Below are 21,560 nucleotides of genomic sequence, written 5' to 3' on the forward strand. Positions count from 1 at the left end.
GGGAGGGGGTCGTGGCCCGGCTCCCACCTCCTGTCTGCCCCCCACCCCGGACTCCTGCCCCATCCAAGCTTCCCCCCCCATTTCCTGACAGCCCTTCTGGAACCCTGCACCATCCACACACACCCGCTCCCTGTCCCCTGACTGCCTCCAGATCCTTGCCGCCCCATCCAACCCCTCCTCTCATTCCTGACAGTCCCCCCAGAACCCCTGCCCCATCCAACTGCCCCTTCTCCCTGTCTCCTGACCGCCCCGGAAGCCCTGCCCCTGACTGCCCCCTGCTGCCCCATCCAACCCCCTCCTTCCTAACTGCCCCCATTCAACCCCATTTCTCCCTCGACCACCATCCACACCCCCGCCCCCTGACCACCACCCCGAACTCCCTTTCCCTCTATCCAAACCTCCCTGCTCCCTGCCCCCTTACCGCGCTGTCTGGAGCACTGGTGGCTGGCGGTGCTACAGCCATGCCCCCTAGCTGGAGCTGGGACACTCTGCCACCCCCGTGCAGCACAGTGCACCAGGTCAGGCCAGGCTCTGCAGCTGCGCTGCCGCCAAGAGCATTGCGCCAGCGGCACAGTGAGTGAACTGAGGCTGCGGGGGAGCGGGGACATCCTGGGCCAGGAGCTCGGAGGCCAGGCAGGACAGTCGTGTGGGCTGAATGTGGCCCGCGGGCCATAGTTTGCCCACCCCTGATGTAAAGTGTCAGACTTGTGAGACAGGGATTGTCCAGTCTCTATAAATGTTCATGAGGTTCTGTGAGTGATAGGCCTGGTTGACTCCAAGCCTTTCCACCTCTAGAGCACCGTGCAAGAACGCTTTCTCTGTGGAGGCCATTGTATAGCTTCTTGTAGATGCAGAGTGGCTCAGGGATCCTCTTCTGAGAGACAAACCCATAGGAGTTGTTATGTGTATTACCATAGTACCCAGGCGTCCAAGTCCTGGATCAGGATCTCTTTGTGCCAGGTGCTGTACAAATACAGACTGAAAAGGCAGTCCCTGCCCCAAGAAACTAAAGCAGGGTAGGGGAATGAGTTTTGGTGAGATCTTCTTGCTGTGCTTCTGTGTAGAGCACCCCAGATCTGCTAGGCAGACTCCTTGATGAAATCAGGGCCTGATGAAATTCATGCTAGGGTAAGTGTGGAACGAGCTGAAGCAATCTCAGAACCATTAGCAGTTATTTTTGAGAACTCATGGAGGACGGGCGAGGTCGCAGAGAACTGGGGAAGGGCAGACATGGTACCTATCCTTAAAAATGGGGGAACAAAGAGGACCCAGGGAATTATAGACCAGCCCATCTAACTTTGTACCAGGAAAGATATGGGAACAAATTATTAAACAATCCATTTGGAAGCACCTCAAGGATAACAGGATTATAAATAAGAGCCAACATGGAATGGTCAAGAACAAATCATGCCAAAGCATCCTAATTTTCTTCTTGGCATGGCTACTGGTCTAGTGGGTAGGGGAAAGAAGTGGACTTGATATATCTTGATTTTACTCAGGCTTTTAACATAGTCCCACATGACGTTCTCATAAGCAAACTAGAAAAATGTGGTCTTGATGAAATTACTGTGAGATGGGTGCAGATGTGGTTGAAAGTCCCTGCTCAGAGAGTAGTCGTCAATGGTTTGCTGTTAAACTGGGGGGATGTATTTACTGGGATCCTGCAGGGGTCTGTCCTGGGTCCAGCGCTATTTGGTATTTTCATTCATGACTTGGTTAATGGAGAGGAGAGTATGTGTATGAAATTTGCCAATTACATTAAATTGGATGGGGTTTGTTAGCACTTTGGAGACAGGATTAGAATTCAGAGCGGCCTTGGCAAACCGGAGAATTGGTCAGCAAGATTGAATTCAGTAAAGACATGTGCAAAGTACTACACACAGGAAGGAAGAATCAAATGCACAGCTACAAAATGGGGAATAAGTGGCTGAGTGGCAGCGCTGCTGAAAAGGATCAGGGGGTCACAGAATCATAGAATCTCAGGGTTGGAAGAGACCTCAGGAGGTCATCTAGTCCAACCCCTGCTCAAAGCAGGATCATCCCCAACTAAATCATTCCAGCCAGGGCTTTGTTAAGCCTGACCTTAGAAACCTCAAAGGAAGGAGATTCCACCATCTCCGTAGGTAACCCATTCCAGTGTTTCACCACCCTCCTAGTGAAAAGGTTTTCCTAATAGCCAACCTAAACCTCCCTCACTGCAACTTGAGACCATTACTCCTTGTTCTGTCATCTGCTACCACTGAGAACAGTCTAGATCCATCCTCTTTGGAACCCCCTTTCAGGTAGTTGAAAGCAACTATCAAATCCCCCCTCATTCTTCTCTTCTGCAGATTAAATAATCGCAGTTCCCTCACTCTCTCCTCATAAATTATGTGCTCCAGCCCTCTAATCGTCTTTGTTGCCCTCCACTGGACTGTATCCAATTTTTCCACATCCTTCTTGAAGTGTGGGGCCCAAAACTGGACACAGTACTCCAGATGAGGCCTCACCAATATTGAATAGAGGGGAATGATCACGTCCCTCGATCTGCTGGCAATGCTTCTACTTATACAGCCCAAAATGTCATTAGGCTTTTTGGCAACAAGGGCACACTGTTGACTCATATCCAGCTTCTTGTCCACTGTAACCCCTAGTTCCTTTTCTGGAGAACTGCTGCCTAGCCGCTTGGTCCCTAGTCTGTAGCAGTGCATGGGTGATCACAAACTGAATATGAATCAACAATGCAATAGTGCTGGGATGTCCACTCCACACAAGCCCTGACCGGGTAAATGTGGGCCAGAAGGTGCCAATTAATTTTATATGCCGCACCTGGAGGAAAGCCAGGGATTGGTAAATAGTAATGGCAGATGAAGCCCAGTTCGGGGAAGAATTGGGGTAAGAGAATAAGCCAGGAAGTGAGAGCAGGAAGAGGCTGCAGGGAGCAGGTCTGCAGTCAGTCCTAGAGAAAAAGAATGTTGACCGGGGACAAAGAGGAAAGCTAAGGGAAGAGTGGGCCCTAGGGTCCTACCCTTAGCTAGGGAGTCTTACAAGAGGCTGAGAGGGGTGAAGTAGTCACAGGGAGCAGAGGATGCTCCAGTGGTAAAACCTAGAAATAGGCAAGAAGATAGAGGTGTGTGGTAGGAAGGAGCTTAGGGAAACAGCAAGAGGGTCTCAGACTGAGCAGACCTAGGTTGCTAGCCATAGGGTTCCCGGGGTTGAACTGGAGTAGCTGATGGGGCTGGGTTCCCTTAGAAGCCACTGGCAAGGTGGCACAGGACCTGGAGTTGGAACTGAAGATTTCCTGAGATTGCATACGGACAGCTTGTTCAGTGGGACTAAATGGTGGCCTGGTTGGTTTCCAAGTGGCTAGAAGAAAGACTATCACATAGCAATCAATAGGCAGCAAGGGGCACCTGATGCAGCAAGAGCTACGGTTTCAGACCTACATACGAGGCAGGGCACTAGCAGGGAGTGAGAACCCTCTTACAATGATGCAGTTGCAAAACAGGCTAATATCACAATGGCAGGTCTGCTGCACCAGCCTTGAAGAGGATGTAGTATACTTCCCTTTGTGTCCAGCTAAGCCTTCTGTCCCCTAGGAAGAGCCATATCCAGGCCCCTCTCTTCCCTCAGGAAGTGCTCGGTCTCAGAGGGAGCAGGGACTCAGATCTCCATTGGGATGCTAGTTATCCCCGAACAGAGGCATAGAGAGAGAGAGGGTCCAGCTCCTGGTGCTGCTTTGCAGTATCTGGCCCATTATTCTGGCAACGGCCCTGCTGGGGAAATGTATTGTGGGTGCATTGCCTACATTCAAAAAAGCAGGGACCAATAGCATAAGGGTTTCTAACCAGCTGCAGGAGTACAGTACATGGTGGCACTTTGTAGGCCTCACACAGACTATTCAGTGCTGCCCCTGTGGGCTCCCCTTTCTGGTGGGCTGGCTATGGACTGGTAATATCTTCTTTAGTGCAGCAAGTCTGCTGCCTTCCAGTAGGGTGCAGACAGTGACTGGCACGGGTTGGGGCCTAAGATAGATGCAGACAGTAAGGTGCTGATGGGGCTTTTCCAAAATGTGTCAGGACTGGAGATAAACTGAGTTCACAAAAGTCTCTGAACAGAGCTCTCAGGACGTCTAACTAAAGCTACCAAGGGGAACTCTGGGGCCTTTTGAGAAGGACTGCTTTCTTTCTCACTTCCTATTCTCACAAGGGCAAGACTTAATCTTCTCTTCCCTTTTACTTTTGGTTTACAGTGGAAGTCATTAGGAGCCTTGATGTCAAGTATCTCTCATGACTGATGTTCACCTGCCATGTGGGTCTGACTTTTTCAGCTTTCTGTGTATTGACAGGTTCAGTTGATCATCCCTCCGGTCAGGGGGGGACCCACCTACTGGAGAAAGATCTCCAATTTCTCTCTTCCTGTTTATTTCTCTTGCAAGCTTCTAAGCAACTTCTAAGCTATTAGTACAAGGAGCAGTGAGGCAGGACTCCTTTCCTAGCTCTGCCACTGGCTCAGGGGAAATCACTTCACTTCTGTCAAATGGGGTGAAAACATACTCACTTCCCAAGTGTGTTTTGACGCCATGTTAATTAATGTCTGTAAAGTACTTTGAGAGCCTCCATTGTAAGATGCTACATATGATTAGCAGGCATTTACAAGGAGTCCTGCTATCCTGTACTCACAAGGTGGATGGGTTCTCTGAAATCCTAAGTAGGGAAAGTTAGTAGGAGAATTTTTTCACAAGATAATGAAAATAGAAAATGCAAGGCTGTTGCAATCCCTCCAAGCCACTAGGTGTCCACCTTGCTTCACACACAAATGAGCTGAGACGGTAGCACTGTGGTGCATTATAAAGTCCACCTACATTTTAAGACAGCCCAAATCCTTGACTGGCTCAGTCTTCCAGTTGGGGCTGCATGAAACATTTTTCTGCAATGTTATTTGCAGCTGTAGTTCTTGTGTTCCATTTGTAATGAGATGTGTCCCCTAGAGCAATGACGTAACCAAACCGGACCCCACACAAGCACATCACAACTAATGATGGCTGAATCTTTAAAGGTTCTGTGATATAGTTTGGGCACAAGCACCTGTGTGTATATCCAAATATCTCCTAGCCTCTTGGCTTTGCAAAACTGGACTGGAAATCTCCTGAGATTTGTGAATTTCCTACCTCCAGCCTTTCTCAGGGCCTCAGCCTTTATCGGATTTGCAAGCTGTGTAATCAGTGGGCTAGATCCTCAGTGAGTGTAAATCAGCATTTCTCTATTGAGAACAATGCTGATTTACCCCAGCTGATGATCTTGCCCTGTCGGTACCAGAGTGGGTGTTCATCCATCTGGCCAGACTGTATGGCCAACTCTGCATGAGCAGCAAGAGCACAGGACAAGAAAGGGTTCGGTGTCTCAACTGTTCTTTCTGGCTCTTGTCGCAGCCCTCGAACAAGCCTGTTTTTTAATCTAGTTTAAAATGAATGGCTAGAGATAAACCTCGATACAGACCACAGCGGCAGAGACTAAGGGGATGTCTGCACTGCCGGTGTGAGGTCTAATTGCCTTCCTCCTGGCTTGCTCCCAGAAAGCCTCCCAAGCTTGCCTTGAGGAGAGGGTTCAGAACCAGTTGCATGGACAGGCCTTCTAGAAACATAGAGTCAGTTTGGAGAGGTATTCTTTCAGACTAGAGATGGGACTTGCTGAGCCCTCTAGCTGTTGGAAACCCTTTCACCCCCAGGTTTACACTTTGACCTTCCACCAACCCTGTCCCACTGTCTTTACATTTCATGCGCTTTCTGATACAGAGGTGAGCCCGGTCTGAAAATATCCCCAGAAATAGAGGGGTCAGTGAAGCAGGCATGTGCCAGGCCCCAGACCCAGAGATCAGAGGGTCACAACCATCCTCAGATAGCTCCAGACTCCTCCTTTTGCCCAACAGCTTAGTGGTCCATGCTTTGCCCTGCTAGGTGGGATACCCAGGTTGGAGTCCTGCTCCCGGACTCTTTGGCTTATGGTAGGCAGGAGGTTAGCCTACACCATTATAATGGTCCCTTCTGGCCTTGGAGTTCTTGGATTCTGGACTTCCCCAAAGTCTGCACATGCTCAGATCTGAACTTTTGTTTCAGGTGTGTCTTTAATCTGATCCTTTGGTGTTGTGAAATATCTGTTTCCCGCCTTATTGCAGTAGATGCCATCATTTAACCTTCTGCTTGAATGGGGCTATTTCTTAGTATAGCCAGTCATGTTTAATCCTCGATATTTAGTAAAGTATCTTTTCATTTCCTGTCAGACCATGAGTTAGAATGTCTGCCCCAGGAAGGGAGACAAGCTCACTATTCTATCCAGAATCTGTCAGGTTTGAAGATTTGTTTTTTTTCATGTACTTCATTGCGTTAAATAAACTAAATAAGAAACAAAATGGAACATAGGCAGAGGGGGAAAAAAACCTGCCTTTCTGTGAATGTTAAGCAAGTGCCCTTCTTTGTATAAATTTGATTACTAATGTAATACACTCAAAATGACACATTTCCCAGTAGGCAGAAAGCTGGTTGTCATGTCAACACTTGAGCTCCCCCTCCCTTCTGTTTTGTGACTTACCATCAGCAAATAACACAGTGTGTGTGGGGATAGGAATATCCAACCGACTGTGTGGGTGAATGTACTGTGGCAAAGGCCTTCTAAAAATACCACCCTAGACACATTCCCATTTCTCTTCCCGTGCTCGGTGCAGAAAAGATCTGCAGAGAGTCGTGCCATGCATGCTGGGATGTTGCCATCTGTGGGTGACATAACACTACATGTATCTTAGAAGGTTGTTTTTATTTACCTGTGTTGGGGCATGCACTGCACACCAGCCCTGATAAGGTTAACGAGGGCCTGAGAGGCCAATTAGGTAACCTGGCATCAATCACAGGAGGGAGGGCCAGGTTCATTAAGAGTGAAGCCCAGCTGGGAAGGCCTGGGCCAACACTATAAAGCCAGGAGGCTGAAAGCAAGAAGGGGGCTTCAGGAGAAGGAAGTTCTCTGGGGTGAGGGTAGTTGTTGGGGACAAAGAGGAAGTCTGGGGGAGACTGGAGTAAGGCGTCTAGCAAGAGCAAAGTAGCCATGGGGAGTAGAGTAGGCTTCTGTGGTAAACCCAGAAACAGGCAAGTTACCAGAAAAGAGACACATGCAGAGAGCAGGGACCCTGTTACAATTGGCAGGGAAATGCGGGAAGACTATCTCTCCCCCCTGACACAAGGGGAAGATGGGATTGTTCAGGTAAGAAAATGGAACCAGAGTATGTGGAACCCTTCAGGTCTATACTCCCAAGCTGGCATATAGAGGGGAAGACATGGTTACCCGAGTTCCCTTGGGAGCGCCAAGGGCTTTGGAGGCAGTCCTCCAGCAATGTTTGGAGACCCAGCCAAGGCAGACAGAGGAGCAAGCTGAGCTGAGAAGGCAGCTGGTGATCTTGGTGAGACAACAGAGGTAGCTCATAGAGATCATGAGAAAGGAAACCACCAGGAAGCAGGGAAGGAAAAGGTATACAGGGGCCAGGAGACCAGAGGCACAACCTAGGATATGTTTTGCCTATGGTCGACAAGGGAACATAAGAAGAGCATACCCTTATATGAACTGTGAGGAGAAGGTTATCCTGGGAGAGCTGGGGCTAGATAGAAGGGTGCAGAAGCATAGTCTACTGACAAGGCAACGGTGAGGGTTTGTTTTGGGTGTTGAGAAGCTGGCCGTATAAAAAGACACTGCCCTCTCATGAAATTGTTGGGTAGCAAAAGGGAAGATGTGGGCCCCAGTGCTGTAGAAAAAGAGTGTGTGTCTGGTATCTGGAGTATGCAGGAGGCAGGCAAAGTAGAAGTAGTGGTGGTGACCGTGGACGTTGCAGACATTGAATCCATACACTTGGTACGGGGTTGTACAGAGTTAAAAGATTAGGAGGGAGAAGAACCAGACAGAAACAGGAACACACACCCCCGTGGAAAGGATGCTGTGGGATTTGCTGGAGCAAGCAAAAAGAATTCAGGAGATGCTAAGTAACTGCAGAACTGGGCTTGTGAGCAGCTGCAGAGGATCAAGAGTTCCTAGGGGAGAAGAACCGGGATGATAGGGAAGAAAAGGTCTGACTGTTGCTCAGGCTGGGTAGCCTGGAGAAAGCCCAGCTCCAGCAACTCTAGGGCAGAAGGCATCTATGCCCACATGGGGGACAGTCTTGAGCAGGAGGGTGTGTGCTGGGGTGTGCACCCTACTCCAGCCCTGCTAGAGTTAGTAAGGGCCTGAGAGGCCAATTAGATTACCAGGCATCACCTGTGAGTGGGAGGGCCAGGGTTCATTCAGAATCAAGCCCAGCTGAGGAAGGGCTATAAAGCCGGAAGACAGAAAGCTGAAAGGGGGCTGCAGTCACTCACTGGGATTACGTAGATCATCAAGGAGACAAAGGAAGTCCAGCAGGAGAGTAAGCCCTGAGATCCGGCACTGGAGTAAGGAGTCTACTAAGAGTGAGTGAAGTGGCCATGGGGAGTAGAGTAGAGGCTTCTGTGGTAAATCCAGAAACAAGCACACTATCAAACAAAAGACTAGGGATAGCTCAGTGGTTTGAGCATTAGCCTATTAAACCCAGGGTTGTGAGTTTAATCCTTGAGGGGGCCACTTTTGGATCTGGGGTGAAATCAGTATTTGGTCCTGCTAGTGAAGGCAGGGGGCTGGACTCAATGACTTTTCAGGGTCCCTTCCAGCTCTATGAGAGAGGTATATCATATAAGAAGATCTGGAGGAGCTTGTAATGTCACTAGAGCTAGTTTGCCAGATCTACACAGGCGGAAGTGCAGATTGCTGGAGTGGAGATGTATTGCTGCATGCTTTATTACTGTGAAGTTCTCAGTGCTGGGATTAGAGTGAGTGGGGTAGTTTCTGTTACCCTTTATTTATCAGAGGCACAGCCCAGAACTTACAGTGCATTTTCCATTGCACTTAAGTTCCCGGTACAACTGCTCAGAACCAGCATTGTAGTCTCAGCCACCATGAAATTCTCAGTACCTCTGCCCAAAACCCATGCTAGAGCCTCTTACTCTGAAGTCTCCAGTGACGCTGGCCAGAACAAACCTCTACTAGAGGAGTCTCTGCTACCTCCAGGGCCTATTTCTCATCTTTTGTAGGCAACACTGCATAATATTCTCCCTTTCATTTCCCAGGGACTCTTTTCCTTCCTACTAGAGGCTTTCAGTAGAGCTAGGGTGACCAGGTGTCCTGATTTTTGGGAGCTTTTTCTTATATAGGCTCCTATTACCCCTCACCCCCTGTTCTGATTTTTCACACTTGCTGTCTGGTCACCCTAAGTAGAGCTGCACTATAGAACCTGGAACTTTGCAAAACCCAGTCAGTCTTGGGCTTGAGTATAGAAACACAGTTAGTTAAGTTTAATAGAAACATCAATGGGGTACCAAGAATCTTCCATCAAAACACAGAGCAAAACCTTTTGCTGGCTCTGGAGAGGCCCAGACTCCGAGGCTGGCAGCAGGCTTTCAGGGCCAAAAGATCCCCTGTGAAATACTTGGAGCTTAACCCGATGTGATGGTTTTATATGAGCTTGCCCTTTGCCATTTTGGGTTCTAGCCAGCTGGACTTTCCAAATGAATCTCAAGGGCTATGGAGTGGCTTCATGTGGTATGAACCAAAACCATGGCATCTTGTTCACCTCACTTCTTGGAAACTCTGTTTTCTCCCATTTTAAGTGTCCTTGCTTTTTGTAGAGAAGTCTACAAGTACTTGAAACTCAAGGGCACAGAAAACTTCCTCTATCTAGAAGAGATGTGCCATCATGGCAGGTGTCCTCCCAGTGCTGTTTTCATTTTGTCCCTCAACTGGGATTTTTATAAAGCAGTGTAAAGGCCAGCATTCCCAGTTTGGTCTCTGGCAAGGTGCAGGGATGCTGAAATTTAATTTTTATCATGGGGGTGCTGGTGATGGAAACCATGTATTTGGTGTTTGTCATTACTACGTCAAGCCAGGGGGGCATGGCAGCACCCCTAGTTCCAGCACCGCTGGCTGGCTGCGTGACTGTCAAGTTTACTTACATGGCTGGTGCAATTTTTGCTTTGTAAAACCCTCTGTGCTGCTCCGAGTACAAGGACGCTGTGTATAATCAAATTCTGTCCTATCCAATACATGCCCATTTAGACACACATGACATAAATAACACTGTGCCTTTCTGGGACACTTTCTAGCCAAGGATCTCAAAGCATACTGAAGAATTCAGCCTCATCTCTCTCCCTGCTTTGCCTCTTTTGTATATGTTGAGAAATGGAAGCAAAAAGAGGTTAAGTGAATTACCCAAAGTGACACAAATATAAGAACGACCATACTGGGTCAGACCAATGGTCCATCTAGCCCAGTATCCTGTCTTCTGACAGTGACCAGTGCCAGATGCTTCAGAGGGAATGAACAGAACAGGGCAATTCTAAGTGCTCCATCCCCTGTCATCCAGTCCCAGCTTCTGGCAGGTGGATGTTTAGGCACACTGGGGACACGGGTTTGCATCCATGGCTATCTTTGCTAATAGCCATTGATGGATCTATCCTCCATGAACTTATCTAGGTTTTTTTTTTTTTTTGAACCAAGCTATACTTTTGGCCTTCACAATATCCCACTTCAAGTGTTTCCACAGGTTGACTGTGTGTTGTGTGAAGTACTTCCTTATGTTTGTTTTTAAACCTGCTGCCTATTAATTTCATCGGGCGACCCCTGGTTCTTGTGATTATGTGAAGGGGTAAATAACACTTCCCTAATCTCTCTTTCACTTTCTCCACACTGTTCATGATTTTGTAGCCCTCCTTTAACTATCTCTCTTCTAACAGTCCCAGTCTTTTTAATCTTTCCTCGTATGGAAGTTGTTCCATACCCCTAATCACGTGTGTTGCCCTTCTCTGTACCCTTGTATCAGAGTCTTGAAGAAACCCTGCCCATCTCCCAGTCTAGTGACTTCAACGTGAGACCACCCTTCCTCTCAACCACATGCTTCTGCAGATGAAAAATCTCATTCTGTCCCAGCCGCAATTTCTCTTTTAGATTATACATAATAACACAATAGCACATAACTAATAGCTAAAAGCACAACAACCTATAGCAATACCCTGAGAAGGCTGAACTGCATCTGGCTCATATCCTGATGCAGCCATTTTGTTTCAATTGCCTGTTGAGTTCCATGTCTCCTTTGGTCAAAATTGTGATGACTTTTCCCAACTCATTTTGCAGTGCAGTCCTGTGTTACAGGTGGCACATCGGTGAGAGAACCATGGTGCTGCATTAACGCAGCCAGCTCTGAAGAGAGTCATTGGTCTGAGCCTATTGATGGGCAGGCTGATTCCCAGCAGCAGCTCCAATGAAAAGTTAGCAAGTTTGTGTTTTCCTCACGTGCTCTGGATTGCTGAACACCTCAGTCAACAAAGTCATGGTGGTTTTTTGAGCATCTCTGCACTTCAGCATTTTCCTCTGTCTTGAGCAAGCATTTAGATCTTGGAATGTGGATACAGTTCCTGGGTCCAAGATGAAAACCCTTCTTGTTTGACCTCACGTTCCTTTCTTTCCTCTCCCAAGCTTAGCAAGCTGGTAAATGTGATCTTCAGGAGTGAGAGTAAAGCTGTCAAGGGATCAGAGTAATGGCTTGTGTGGCCTGGAAGGTTTACTACAGCATTAATCATTACTTGATTTCTTTTTTCCTTTTCCATTGCACTGGCTGGCCTGTGCCTGAATACTAATGACTAGGAGCCATGAACTTAGTTCTCCACAGCATCCCTAGGACAAAACAGGTGGCTTATGAAGAGCTTTCCTTTTGAAGCCTTGCTGTCGAGGAAGGGACTGTGGCCTCCTGCCATATATTTCCAGTTCTGCTGCTTGACCTGCTGTGCAACGTTGGACTGGGTCTCAGTTTCTCCATGTGACACACTGATGTAATATACTTACCCACATCATGAGGGTGTTGGGAGGCTTAATGTCTTTGAAAAGTTTTGAGGTAATAGAAAGTAGGCAGAGCGCCACTGACCAGACCACATCGTTACCTTCTCTTGATTGATTGACCTAGTTCCGCTTGCATCAAATTTAAGACTCTAGTCCATAATTACCATGCCCTGTGTGGCTCCATACTGGCTTGCCTATATCGTGGGTGAGTCTCTATTGGATTCTCCCTGCACCGCAGTGCCTGTTTATTAATCTACCTACTAAGCTGGGTCCTTCCCTGAAATACTTATTCATATCCTCCTCCTGCTCCCAGACCTTCTCAGAAGCAGCCCCCAAGTCATGGAATGATGTTCCAGTCCTGGTGTGATAGGCCACATCACCTTCTCCTAGAGCTGTCTCTTAAAGGCTCTGAACAGATCCTGAGCTAGTTTAAATCAGGATAGTTCTATTGAAGTCAATAGAGATAAATTGATTACTCAGTGAGGTACACAGAAGTTAAAGTATGTCTTAAGGGGTAGGGGAGGATTATAGATTTGGGGCCTTTATCTAAAACAACTCCTTTCTTTGCATTTATTCTTACGTCTTCTAGAGTGTAAGCTCTCTGGGGAAGGACAGTCTCTGTATGCATGTACTCTACGGCACTAAATGAATCATCAGCACTTCCCAAATCATAATTACATTTGTTCTTTGGACACAGTCATCCAAAGGACTTAATGAATTGATCTCCTTGGATTCAGCAGCACGAGGGACTTCTTAGACCCGCAGCCACTCTCCGGATTCCAGGTAGCGCTTTGTATCAGGTATCCTTGCCAAAAAGGTATTGCAGCCTTTTGTTTTGTCCTATAGTTTCCCATGTCTTTGTCCTCTTGGCATTAGACTCCTGCAGTCAGTGCAAAAGGGGCTGTGTCTTAAAACTCCTTGGACACTCCAACTGGTGTAGAATACCATGATGCTTCGTGCCAAGAGCATGTCTTGCCTGAACTCTGTGATCTGCGCAAGCTGTCAATTAACTTCTGGAGGAAGTTGTAAGATTTATCATGACCAAACCCGATATCAGTTGGCTGCTGGCTTTCTCTCTCTCTCTGTGGGATACCACAAAAGCTGGGGTCAGCCAAGAGGCTTGAGCTAATGACTTCCTGGGTTGAACAGAAGGTGGCAGCACATTTCATATGAGAGGCTAGACTCTGGAACTGATTTCCTTCCTTGGCCATCACAGGCCAGATCTGCTGACATTCGGGGTATGCTGCAAGGCTCATCTGTCTCCCCAGGGCTCGGATGATTTGGGGAGAGGTTATTAGTGAGTTTGAAAAGGCGTATGTAGTGGATAGGAGGGAAGTCTGGGTGGGTGAGAAATCTTTTTCTATGCCTTTGGGGCCTAATGAATTTTTGATGTGTTTATAAGGAGTACCCAGAGTTTAGACCCTAGATAGAAGTGGGTGCAGTGATTTACGTAGGGGGGTGGAATTCCTTCCTGACCTAATCAGGTGATCATCTGATGCCATGAAGCATGAGGATGGCAAACACATTTAACTTTAACTTTCAGGATACTGGAGCTCAGGCTGACATTTCCATTCTGTGCCCTTCTTTTGAGCTGCTTATTAAGTTTTTGGACCATGAGCTCCTGGGCAGGAATTTCTCATGTGTGCCTATGTTTCTATTACAGACGCCCATTATATAACCTGTCGGATCCAGGAGTGTTCGGAGACTATCAGAAGTGGACCGTTTTTGCGCTCCATCGACACCAACTCACTTGTTGTCCAGGATGAATATGTCTTTATTCAGGTACATTGACACAATATCTGAGGGGAGTGAGTGCGTGGCGTAGCAGGCTGGGGTGAGGTAGATCCTGCGCTATACTGCATGTTTTCTTCTTCCCAGAGGAAGGAAGGGTAGTTTAGAGGTAAGGCATGGGACTGGAAGTCAGAAGGCCTGAGAACAATACCTGACAGCTACAGATTTATTGCATGGCCTTGGGTAAGTTGATTGATCTCTCAGTGCTTTAGCTTCCTTATCTGATATGATGATTCTTACCCACCTTACATCACAGATTGTAATTCCCCTAATGGAAGGCACTGTGGAGGTGCAGACTGTTGTTATGGTTGTCCGGAAAATGCCACGGAGCACCTGTTAGCAAACCGTGGCCTTGATAGAGAGAGCAGAAAAGCATCATCTGGTGAAGACAATGTTGAGTGGGTGGCCATTGAGGCAAATAGAAGAGTTGATCCAGGCTTGACAGTCAAACAAGGAGGCAGAAAGCTAATGGGTCAGACAGGAGATCAGCTTGGAAGGCAAAGTGACTAGAGAAGAAGGCAGGGGGATTTGGGAAGAGAAGAAGGTATAAGGCTGAATCAAAGGGAAAGAAGGTTGGGAGAGGTGGGTGGTGGATGACCACTCTGTGGATGGGGAGGGGAGAACCTGAAGGAGGAGACTGCCCAAGAAGGCGAGGGGCTGGATGGCGCAGCCCAACTGCTCCCCACCATGTCCCTTGGGGACAAACCAAGGGGGAGGGGGTGAGAGAATGGCCACCCTATGAGAGAGCAGCTGCAGAGGAAGTTTCATCCAGGTGGAGACCAGGATCCAGGTTTTTGGGAATGGGAGAGGATTGAGCAATGAAGACCTTGAGGATGATGGTGTTTTTAGAGCCACAGAGTTCAAAGCCAAAATGGACGACCAGATCATCTGTCTGATCTCCAGTATAACACATGCCTTCATCGCCATGCAGCCACTCCCACACCCGTACCACCAACCAGAATTAGACCACAGTACTACAGCCCTCGGGAGGCTAAACTATCATGTGCCATAAGCAGAGACAGGAGGTACTCAGGTGCACCAGCGCCCAAGAGCCCTGCTATGGCAGAGAAATGATTTGGTGAGAGATGAGCCCAGATGATCCAAGCAAGTCTTGACAGAGATGAAGCTGATGTTTTGGTTCGGAGGATGGGAGTAGGATAACAAAGAAACAGGCTTGGCCCTTCAAAAGCTCTCTCTTTGCAGAGCGGGTGGCTTTTTGTTCTTTTGTTTTCTTTAAAATTATGCAAAATCGCATCTTCTATTGAAAAAAAATTAGCTTTTTCCAAGTGATTGTTTAACTGGGGAGATCACTAGCTCAGTGCCGGGGGCAGGGTAGAGCTCCTTTGATGTAATTAGCACTTCTGCCTCTAGAAAATATACTAGCAAATCTTAGTAACCAATGTGTCTGCAATTGGAGACACCCATACATCTTTTGGTAAACATCTACTGCACGCCAGACCTCTGAGAGAGCCTGCATTAAACGGGCTTTTTATCTCAGCAGCCTAGAGCATTGCCAGGCTCTTGTGTCCCTTTATGGCTTACAGCACATCTGATAAGCGTTCATCATTCCGTAGCACTCAACGCACTACAACAAGGCATGGGATGTTGAACTGTTTGTATGGGTGATGGGGAACCCTGAGTGGTGTGAGCATTTGTCTGCCTTAAATTGGCAACCACTGGAAATGGAGCGCTTGGGGCTCAAATTAATAGTCACTAATTACTCCAAGTAAAAATATTTGGCAACACTTTAAATGAGGTGTCTTAAATGTACTTGCTCTGCATTTCATTTAGACTTAATTGGCAGATTTTTTTTATATTATTTTGAACCTTAAATAACTTACCAAATTACCATGTAAGAACATGTTGAGGTTTAACAGCTGCCTTAGAGATATGTGCACAGGCTTTGATTCTGATCTCACTTCATCCCCAGGATGGATCAGGAGATATAGATATAGTTGTCAGCTGATATATACGTCTATCTCAGTGGTCCTCAAACTTCTGTACTGGTAACCCCTTTCACACAGCAAGCATCTACATGCGACCCTCCCCCCCCCCCATAAAGTAAAAACACTTTTTTATATATTTAACATCAGTATAAAGCTAGAGACAAAGTGGGAGGTTCGGGTGGAGGTTGACTACTCACGACCCCCCATGTAATAACCTCATGACCCCCTGAGAGGTCCCGACCCCCAGTTTGAGAACCTCTAGTCTATCTAGATATCCAGTGTAACTGAGTTCATCATTAGGCTAGCAAGGTCAGATCCTCAGCAGGAGTAAAGCTGTGTGGTTCAGTTTACCTCCAAACAAAGCTAACAAGATGTTAGGGTGCATAATATGGAAAATATGATGAGTGGCTTGCCCTCCTCTGGAATGCGGCGTGCAGTAGTGACCACCTTAAAAAGATGTTGCAGAATTAAAAGAGTTGCAGGCAAGGGTGAATGAGAATGCTTAGAGGTTTGGAAAATTTTAATATGAAGAGAGATTGAAATGATGGGGGGACTGTTTAATGTGGCAAGAAGATGAATAAGAGAGGACACAGTAAACATATATTATGATTGATTCAATTAAAGAAGGAGTGGCCACATTCCAGTTGTCATTCATATGAATGATAATACTAGATGATACTTAATCCTACCATGAGTGCAGGGGACTGGGCTAGATAACCTCTCAAGGTCCCTTCCAGTCCTATGATTCTATGAATTAAACTCATCACACATTGAATAGCTATCAGATTGATCTGTTATTTCTAAGGTGCTTAGCATAGTCATATCTGAGCTTGGACAATAATGCATAAGGTATATACTTAAGACAAAATCCCACCCCCAGTTACACCTGTTGAATCTCATTTAAATTAAGGAGTTTACTGTGCTGTTTCCAAAGCTGGAACTGGGTTCGTATTATACTGCTGCTAACATCAGCTAAAAATTGCCCTTTGCAAAAAAAAAAAAAAAGCCATTTGCAAAAATAACCACAAAATATATTATTTTAACGTGCTTTCGAATAACTACTTTCAAGGGGGTCTGTGAGTCATTTAGCTGCACTATCTCCATTAAAATCAGTGTAATTTTTTCCACTACATTTTCATTAAGTAGAGAATGCTTATATTTTTCTCTGTAGCTGTAGTGCACTGCCCATCCTGCTTGTGTCTACATGTGACCAAAATGGTTTCACTTTCTGAATCCAGCCTTGGAGATGATCCACAGCTGCCCATCAGATGTGGATTGCTGTTAATTACTTGAGCTGTTGCTCTATTCTCCTGGGTAAAGCTTACATTGTAAACTCTTTTAGGCAGGGACAGTCTTTTTGTTATACCTGTGCTTGGTGCCTAGATCTCTGGGGATTTCCACATTACAGAGCTGGTTGGAAATGTGTTTTCTTTCCAGGGAAACATTTTGAAGATAGCTATTCATTTTCCTCTCAATTTTTCAGATACTTTTTCAGGTGGTCAAGAACCAAAGTTTTCAAAAACTGAAACGTTTGGTTTTTTTTCTGTAAAGCCCGAAAATACTTTAAAATGGAGATTTTTCTCTTGAAAATTTCTACTTGGCTGAAGAGGCATTTTTGCCCCCTCTTCTCCCTCCCCCACAAAACCCTCATTGAAAAATTACCTACCAACTATAAAAACAATAATAAAGTGCTCTGGGATGTGTAGCATGAAGATTCTAGTTTTCCTTGATCAGCGGTGGCTCCAGGTACCAGCGCTTCAAGCACGTGCCTGGGGTGGCAAACTGTGGGGGGCGCCCTGCTGGTCCCTGCGAGGGTGGCAGTCAGGCAGCCTTTGGCAGCTTGTCTGCGGGAGGTCCGCCGGTCCCGAGGATTCGGTTGCAATTCGGCGGCAGGTATGCTGAAGCCACAGGACAGGGGACCGCCTGCAGGCAAGCTGCCGAAGGCTGCCTGACTGCCGTGCTTGGAGCGGCAAAAAAGCTAGAGCTGCCCCTGTCCTTGATGATGATCTCCTAGCATATCAGATGTTCTGCTAGTTTAGCTCATCATCTAGTTGATACCCCTGTGCTCCCACATCTATCAATATCTGCAGGAGTCTGAAGGGGGCCGGGGCTATTTAGAACTTTGGACCAGAACTTGGCCTTTCTCTTTGAACCAACTATAATCTGTGAGTGTTGAAGGACAGAGATGGGGCGAGACAATTGCATTCTAATTGGGTCATTTTAGGATGATAGGGTGTGGTGTGGGTTGGATAGTCCCAAACACAATGCAGGCTAACATGGTCTGAACTCTGGTTTAGGGTTCTACAGGGCAGCTGGGTAAGGAAATTGGTGGGTGTTTTTCTGGATTAGAAACTAGAGATGAATCCATACCAAATCCAACTCTCTCTGAGCCTTGGGGAAGCTTGGTTCCTGATTTGAACTTCGTGGCTGATGGCCGTTCTCTCTCGTGGACCAAACCAGCCCTTTGGAGCTGAACACCCTCCACTGCGGGAAGAACTTGAATCTGAATGTGGTAGCGACCCTCCTGCCTCAATCCTTGATCGGTGGAGATTGCTATTTGCCTCAGGATCCGCTTCATTTCCACTTAAAATTGAAAGCTCCCTGCACCATTAACCAAAGGGACACATGATAGGGAATAATAAATAATCATTATCTCAGCCTTTTTAAAGAGCTGGACCATAGACTCCCTTTCCTCCTGCAGCCCATATGGCATATTTATTCAGCTGCTCAGGGGCATGTAGGATGTAATTCTAATGAGAGCTGCGTGGTTAGCCCCAAAGTGCACAGACACTGCCTAGTTAATCGTTGTTAATATCTATCACTCTCTCTCTCTCTTGCCATTCCTCCTCATATCTGGCCACCTTCTGTTGTATTCCATTTGTTATTCAGTTTCCTGGGCACCTTTACCACTGGGCATTTCTCTCTCAACTCTGGTTTCCCCCAAAGCAAGTGATTCTCTGATCAGTGGCTGCTCTGAGCACCTGTCTTCACCTGCCGGGTCTGCGACTCCCTCCAATCAATCGCTGTTGCTGTGACAGCAGCGTGACTTGAAAACCGCTGCTGTATTGCCTGCTCTTGTTACAGATGATGATGATAAGAGACTTAAGATAGAGATGTTAAGGGCAGGGGGGCAATTTGACTATGGCTAGCATTCTTCCTGATTCAGACTGTGTCTGTGGTATTATCATGTGTGAGCAGGGAGCAGTCACTTTGTCATTAGCAACCTGGAGGTACCATGCTGTGAGAGCAAACTGCTCTGTCAACTGTTGTTCTTCTAGAGGACTGGATTCTGGACAGAATGTGAGAAATTTAGGGCAAAATTCTCCCCTGTCTGCACCACCAGTCACTTGTCTAGAAGGATGGTGGTCAGGGTCCTACAGATTTCATAGAATATCAGGGTTGGAAGGGACTTCAGGTCATCTAGTCCAACCCCCTGCTCAAAGCAGGACCAATCCCCAAACAGATTTTTGCCCCCAGATCCCTAAATGTCTCCCTCAAGGATTGAGCTTACAATGCTGGGTTTAGCAGGCCAATGCTCAAACCACTGAGCTATCCCAAGGTACTGTCTTGAGAGACCTAGATTCATTTCTCTGCTCTGCCACATAAGAACAGCTATGCTGGATCAGACCAAAGGTCTACCTAACCCAGTATCTAAGTCTTCTGAGAGTGGCCAATGCCAGGTGCTTCAGAGAGAATGAACAGAACAGGTAATCATCAAGTGATCCATCCCCTGTCGTCCATTCCCATATTATGGCAAACAGGCTAGGGACACCATCCCTGCCCATACTTCCTGTGTCACCTTGGGAAGGTCACTTAGTCTCTCTCTGAGGCACTGTAAGTATAAATCCGTTAAAAAAGATTGTGAAGTGCTTTGAGACCTGAACTTATTTTGCATGCAAAAGGCCTGACTCACTTCAAATAGTTTTACACCATTGCAGTTCCATTGACGTACATGGAGTTACATCCACTGGTGTGGTTAGCCCTAGAAATTCCACAGCTGAGATTCCACAGAATTATGCCTGCCCCCAAATGAATGTGGCTTGTGCACGGTGGGACTTCTGATAGATCCTTCTGGCATAAATATTGGCTTTTTAATGACTACCTGCGTAGGAATCAAATTAATAGAGCTGGTCACAAACTTTCAGTTGAAATGTTTTTTGACTTGAAAAGGGCTTGTTTGACAAAATGGAAATTTCATGAAAAATTCCAATTTTTGTCCAAAATTTGGAGGTTTCTATTGAAAACCAAAACATTTTTGTTTGTCAGGTGTACAATGAAAACCTAAAAAATGCTATGCATCCGATGAAGTGGGCTGTAGCCCACGAAAGCTTATGCTCAAATAACTTTGTTAGTCTCTAAGGTGCCACAAGTCCTCCTGTTCTTTTTGCGGATACAGACTAACACGGCTGCTACTCTGAAACCTAAAAACTGTGAACACTCTTTCAACAAAAACAAAAAGAATGCACACTGAAACTTTTTCATGAGGCGAAAATGATCATTTCCCAACTAGCTCTATAAATTTAACATCTCAAAAATAACTAATAAAAATGGCCTATTAATATCATTCTGTGTCTTACAGGCTCTGACTTCAATTCAGGAAAGCCCTTCATCACATGACTTCAACAGGACTTGAGCGTGTGCTTCAAGTTAAGCACGTGCTTAATGCTCTCCTGATTAGGCATGCTTTTCTGAATCTAAGCTAGTGTTATCAGGCGAGCAGATGTTGGTCCCACAATACAGTTGGCACAGGATGCACCTGTTATGTGGCTACTTAATATGCACTCCTAGGACTGTCAAAGTAACAACTTCAACAAGCAACAAATTCACTTGAAGACAAACAGGACTATCCCTCCACCTCGGGGGGAGAGGGATTTTTTTTGACCGTGAAATCTCACAGCAATGAAACTAGATGGGCAGGGAGTTAAACTTTTGATTTCCCCAGCTTGGATCATTCTTTCTGTTTTCATGGAAGTTAAATACACCATGTTCTAATAGATATCTTTTTTTCCTCCATTTTTTTTAACTGGGGGACAGAACATCTTAATGGAAATCAATCTGCACAATTTATTTTTAACTTCTCCCTCCTTAGCTGAGATTGATTTTTATCTTCGCAATCAATGGCAGAGAGAGTGGCTTGGTGGGACAATGGTGTTCTCTTTGACTTATCAGGCCTGGTCCTTGAGATTTCTATTGAAGAAATTATTAAAAACTGATTGTGAAACTAATTGGATGAAGACTTTTAAATGATGAGCATGATTACACCTGTTTTACTGCTGGAGCTGATATTCTGCTACACCCATTTAAAATACAAAACGAAGCTCCGATAGGGGGGACAAGAATCCTAGAGATGAGAGAGAGTGCATCCTACATGCTAGTTAAAACCCTTTGTAAGGCAGTGCCATAAAGGAATAGGAGCAATGTGTAGTTAGGTGCTTTCCCATTTGCTGACACGTCTACTTCCTCCGTCCCTGGCACTGTTTCATTTCTACCACGATAAATATTATTGAATTTGGAACTCAAAGCTCAACAGCTGTTGGTAAAAATTGATTAACTTTTTCTTCTTTTTGGTCTTTTATTTTGTTTCTAGGGAGCTTTTTATTCCATACTTGCTTTTATTTCTCTCTTTCTCCCCTCCCCACTCCTTCCTTGACACGTTGTCTGTGACATCAACTGTATTTTCAGCAGGAGATATAAAGTACTTGGCAGACTGAAAAATGTTTCCTCTGAAAATCCTTCAAAAGAAGATTTAATGTGTACAATTGTGTGCATTTCAAGTCGGTTTCTGTGCAGGGAAATTGAACGGTTTCCAGATGTAACACTGCCTGTGCTGTCAGTTTGATGTCTTAGGTGTAATTGTGTGCACGTTTACTACACGAGTTGTCATTAAAAAAGTCAAGTATTTTACCTC

General features: G+C 46.2%; 1 protein-coding gene across 1 annotated transcript in view; it reads left to right on the forward strand.

Annotated features, from left to right (window-relative positions):
• SORCS3 (sortilin related VPS10 domain containing receptor 3) overlaps positions 1-21,560 on the forward strand; it is a 495,944-nt gene that overhangs the window by 367,592 nt on the left and 106,792 nt on the right. Inside the window, exon 7 of the mRNA XM_030570154.1 lies at positions 13,579-13,697. Within this exon, the coding sequence (XP_030426014.1) occupies positions 13,579-13,697 (119 nt within the window). The remainder of the gene's footprint in view (positions 1-13,578; positions 13,698-21,560) is intronic.

The sequence above is a fragment of the Gopherus evgoodei genome, chromosome 7, assembly GCF_007399415.2.
Source record: "Gopherus evgoodei ecotype Sinaloan lineage chromosome 7, rGopEvg1_v1.p, whole genome shotgun sequence".
NCBI classification, from domain to species: Eukaryota; Metazoa; Chordata; order Testudines; family Testudinidae; genus Gopherus; species Gopherus evgoodei.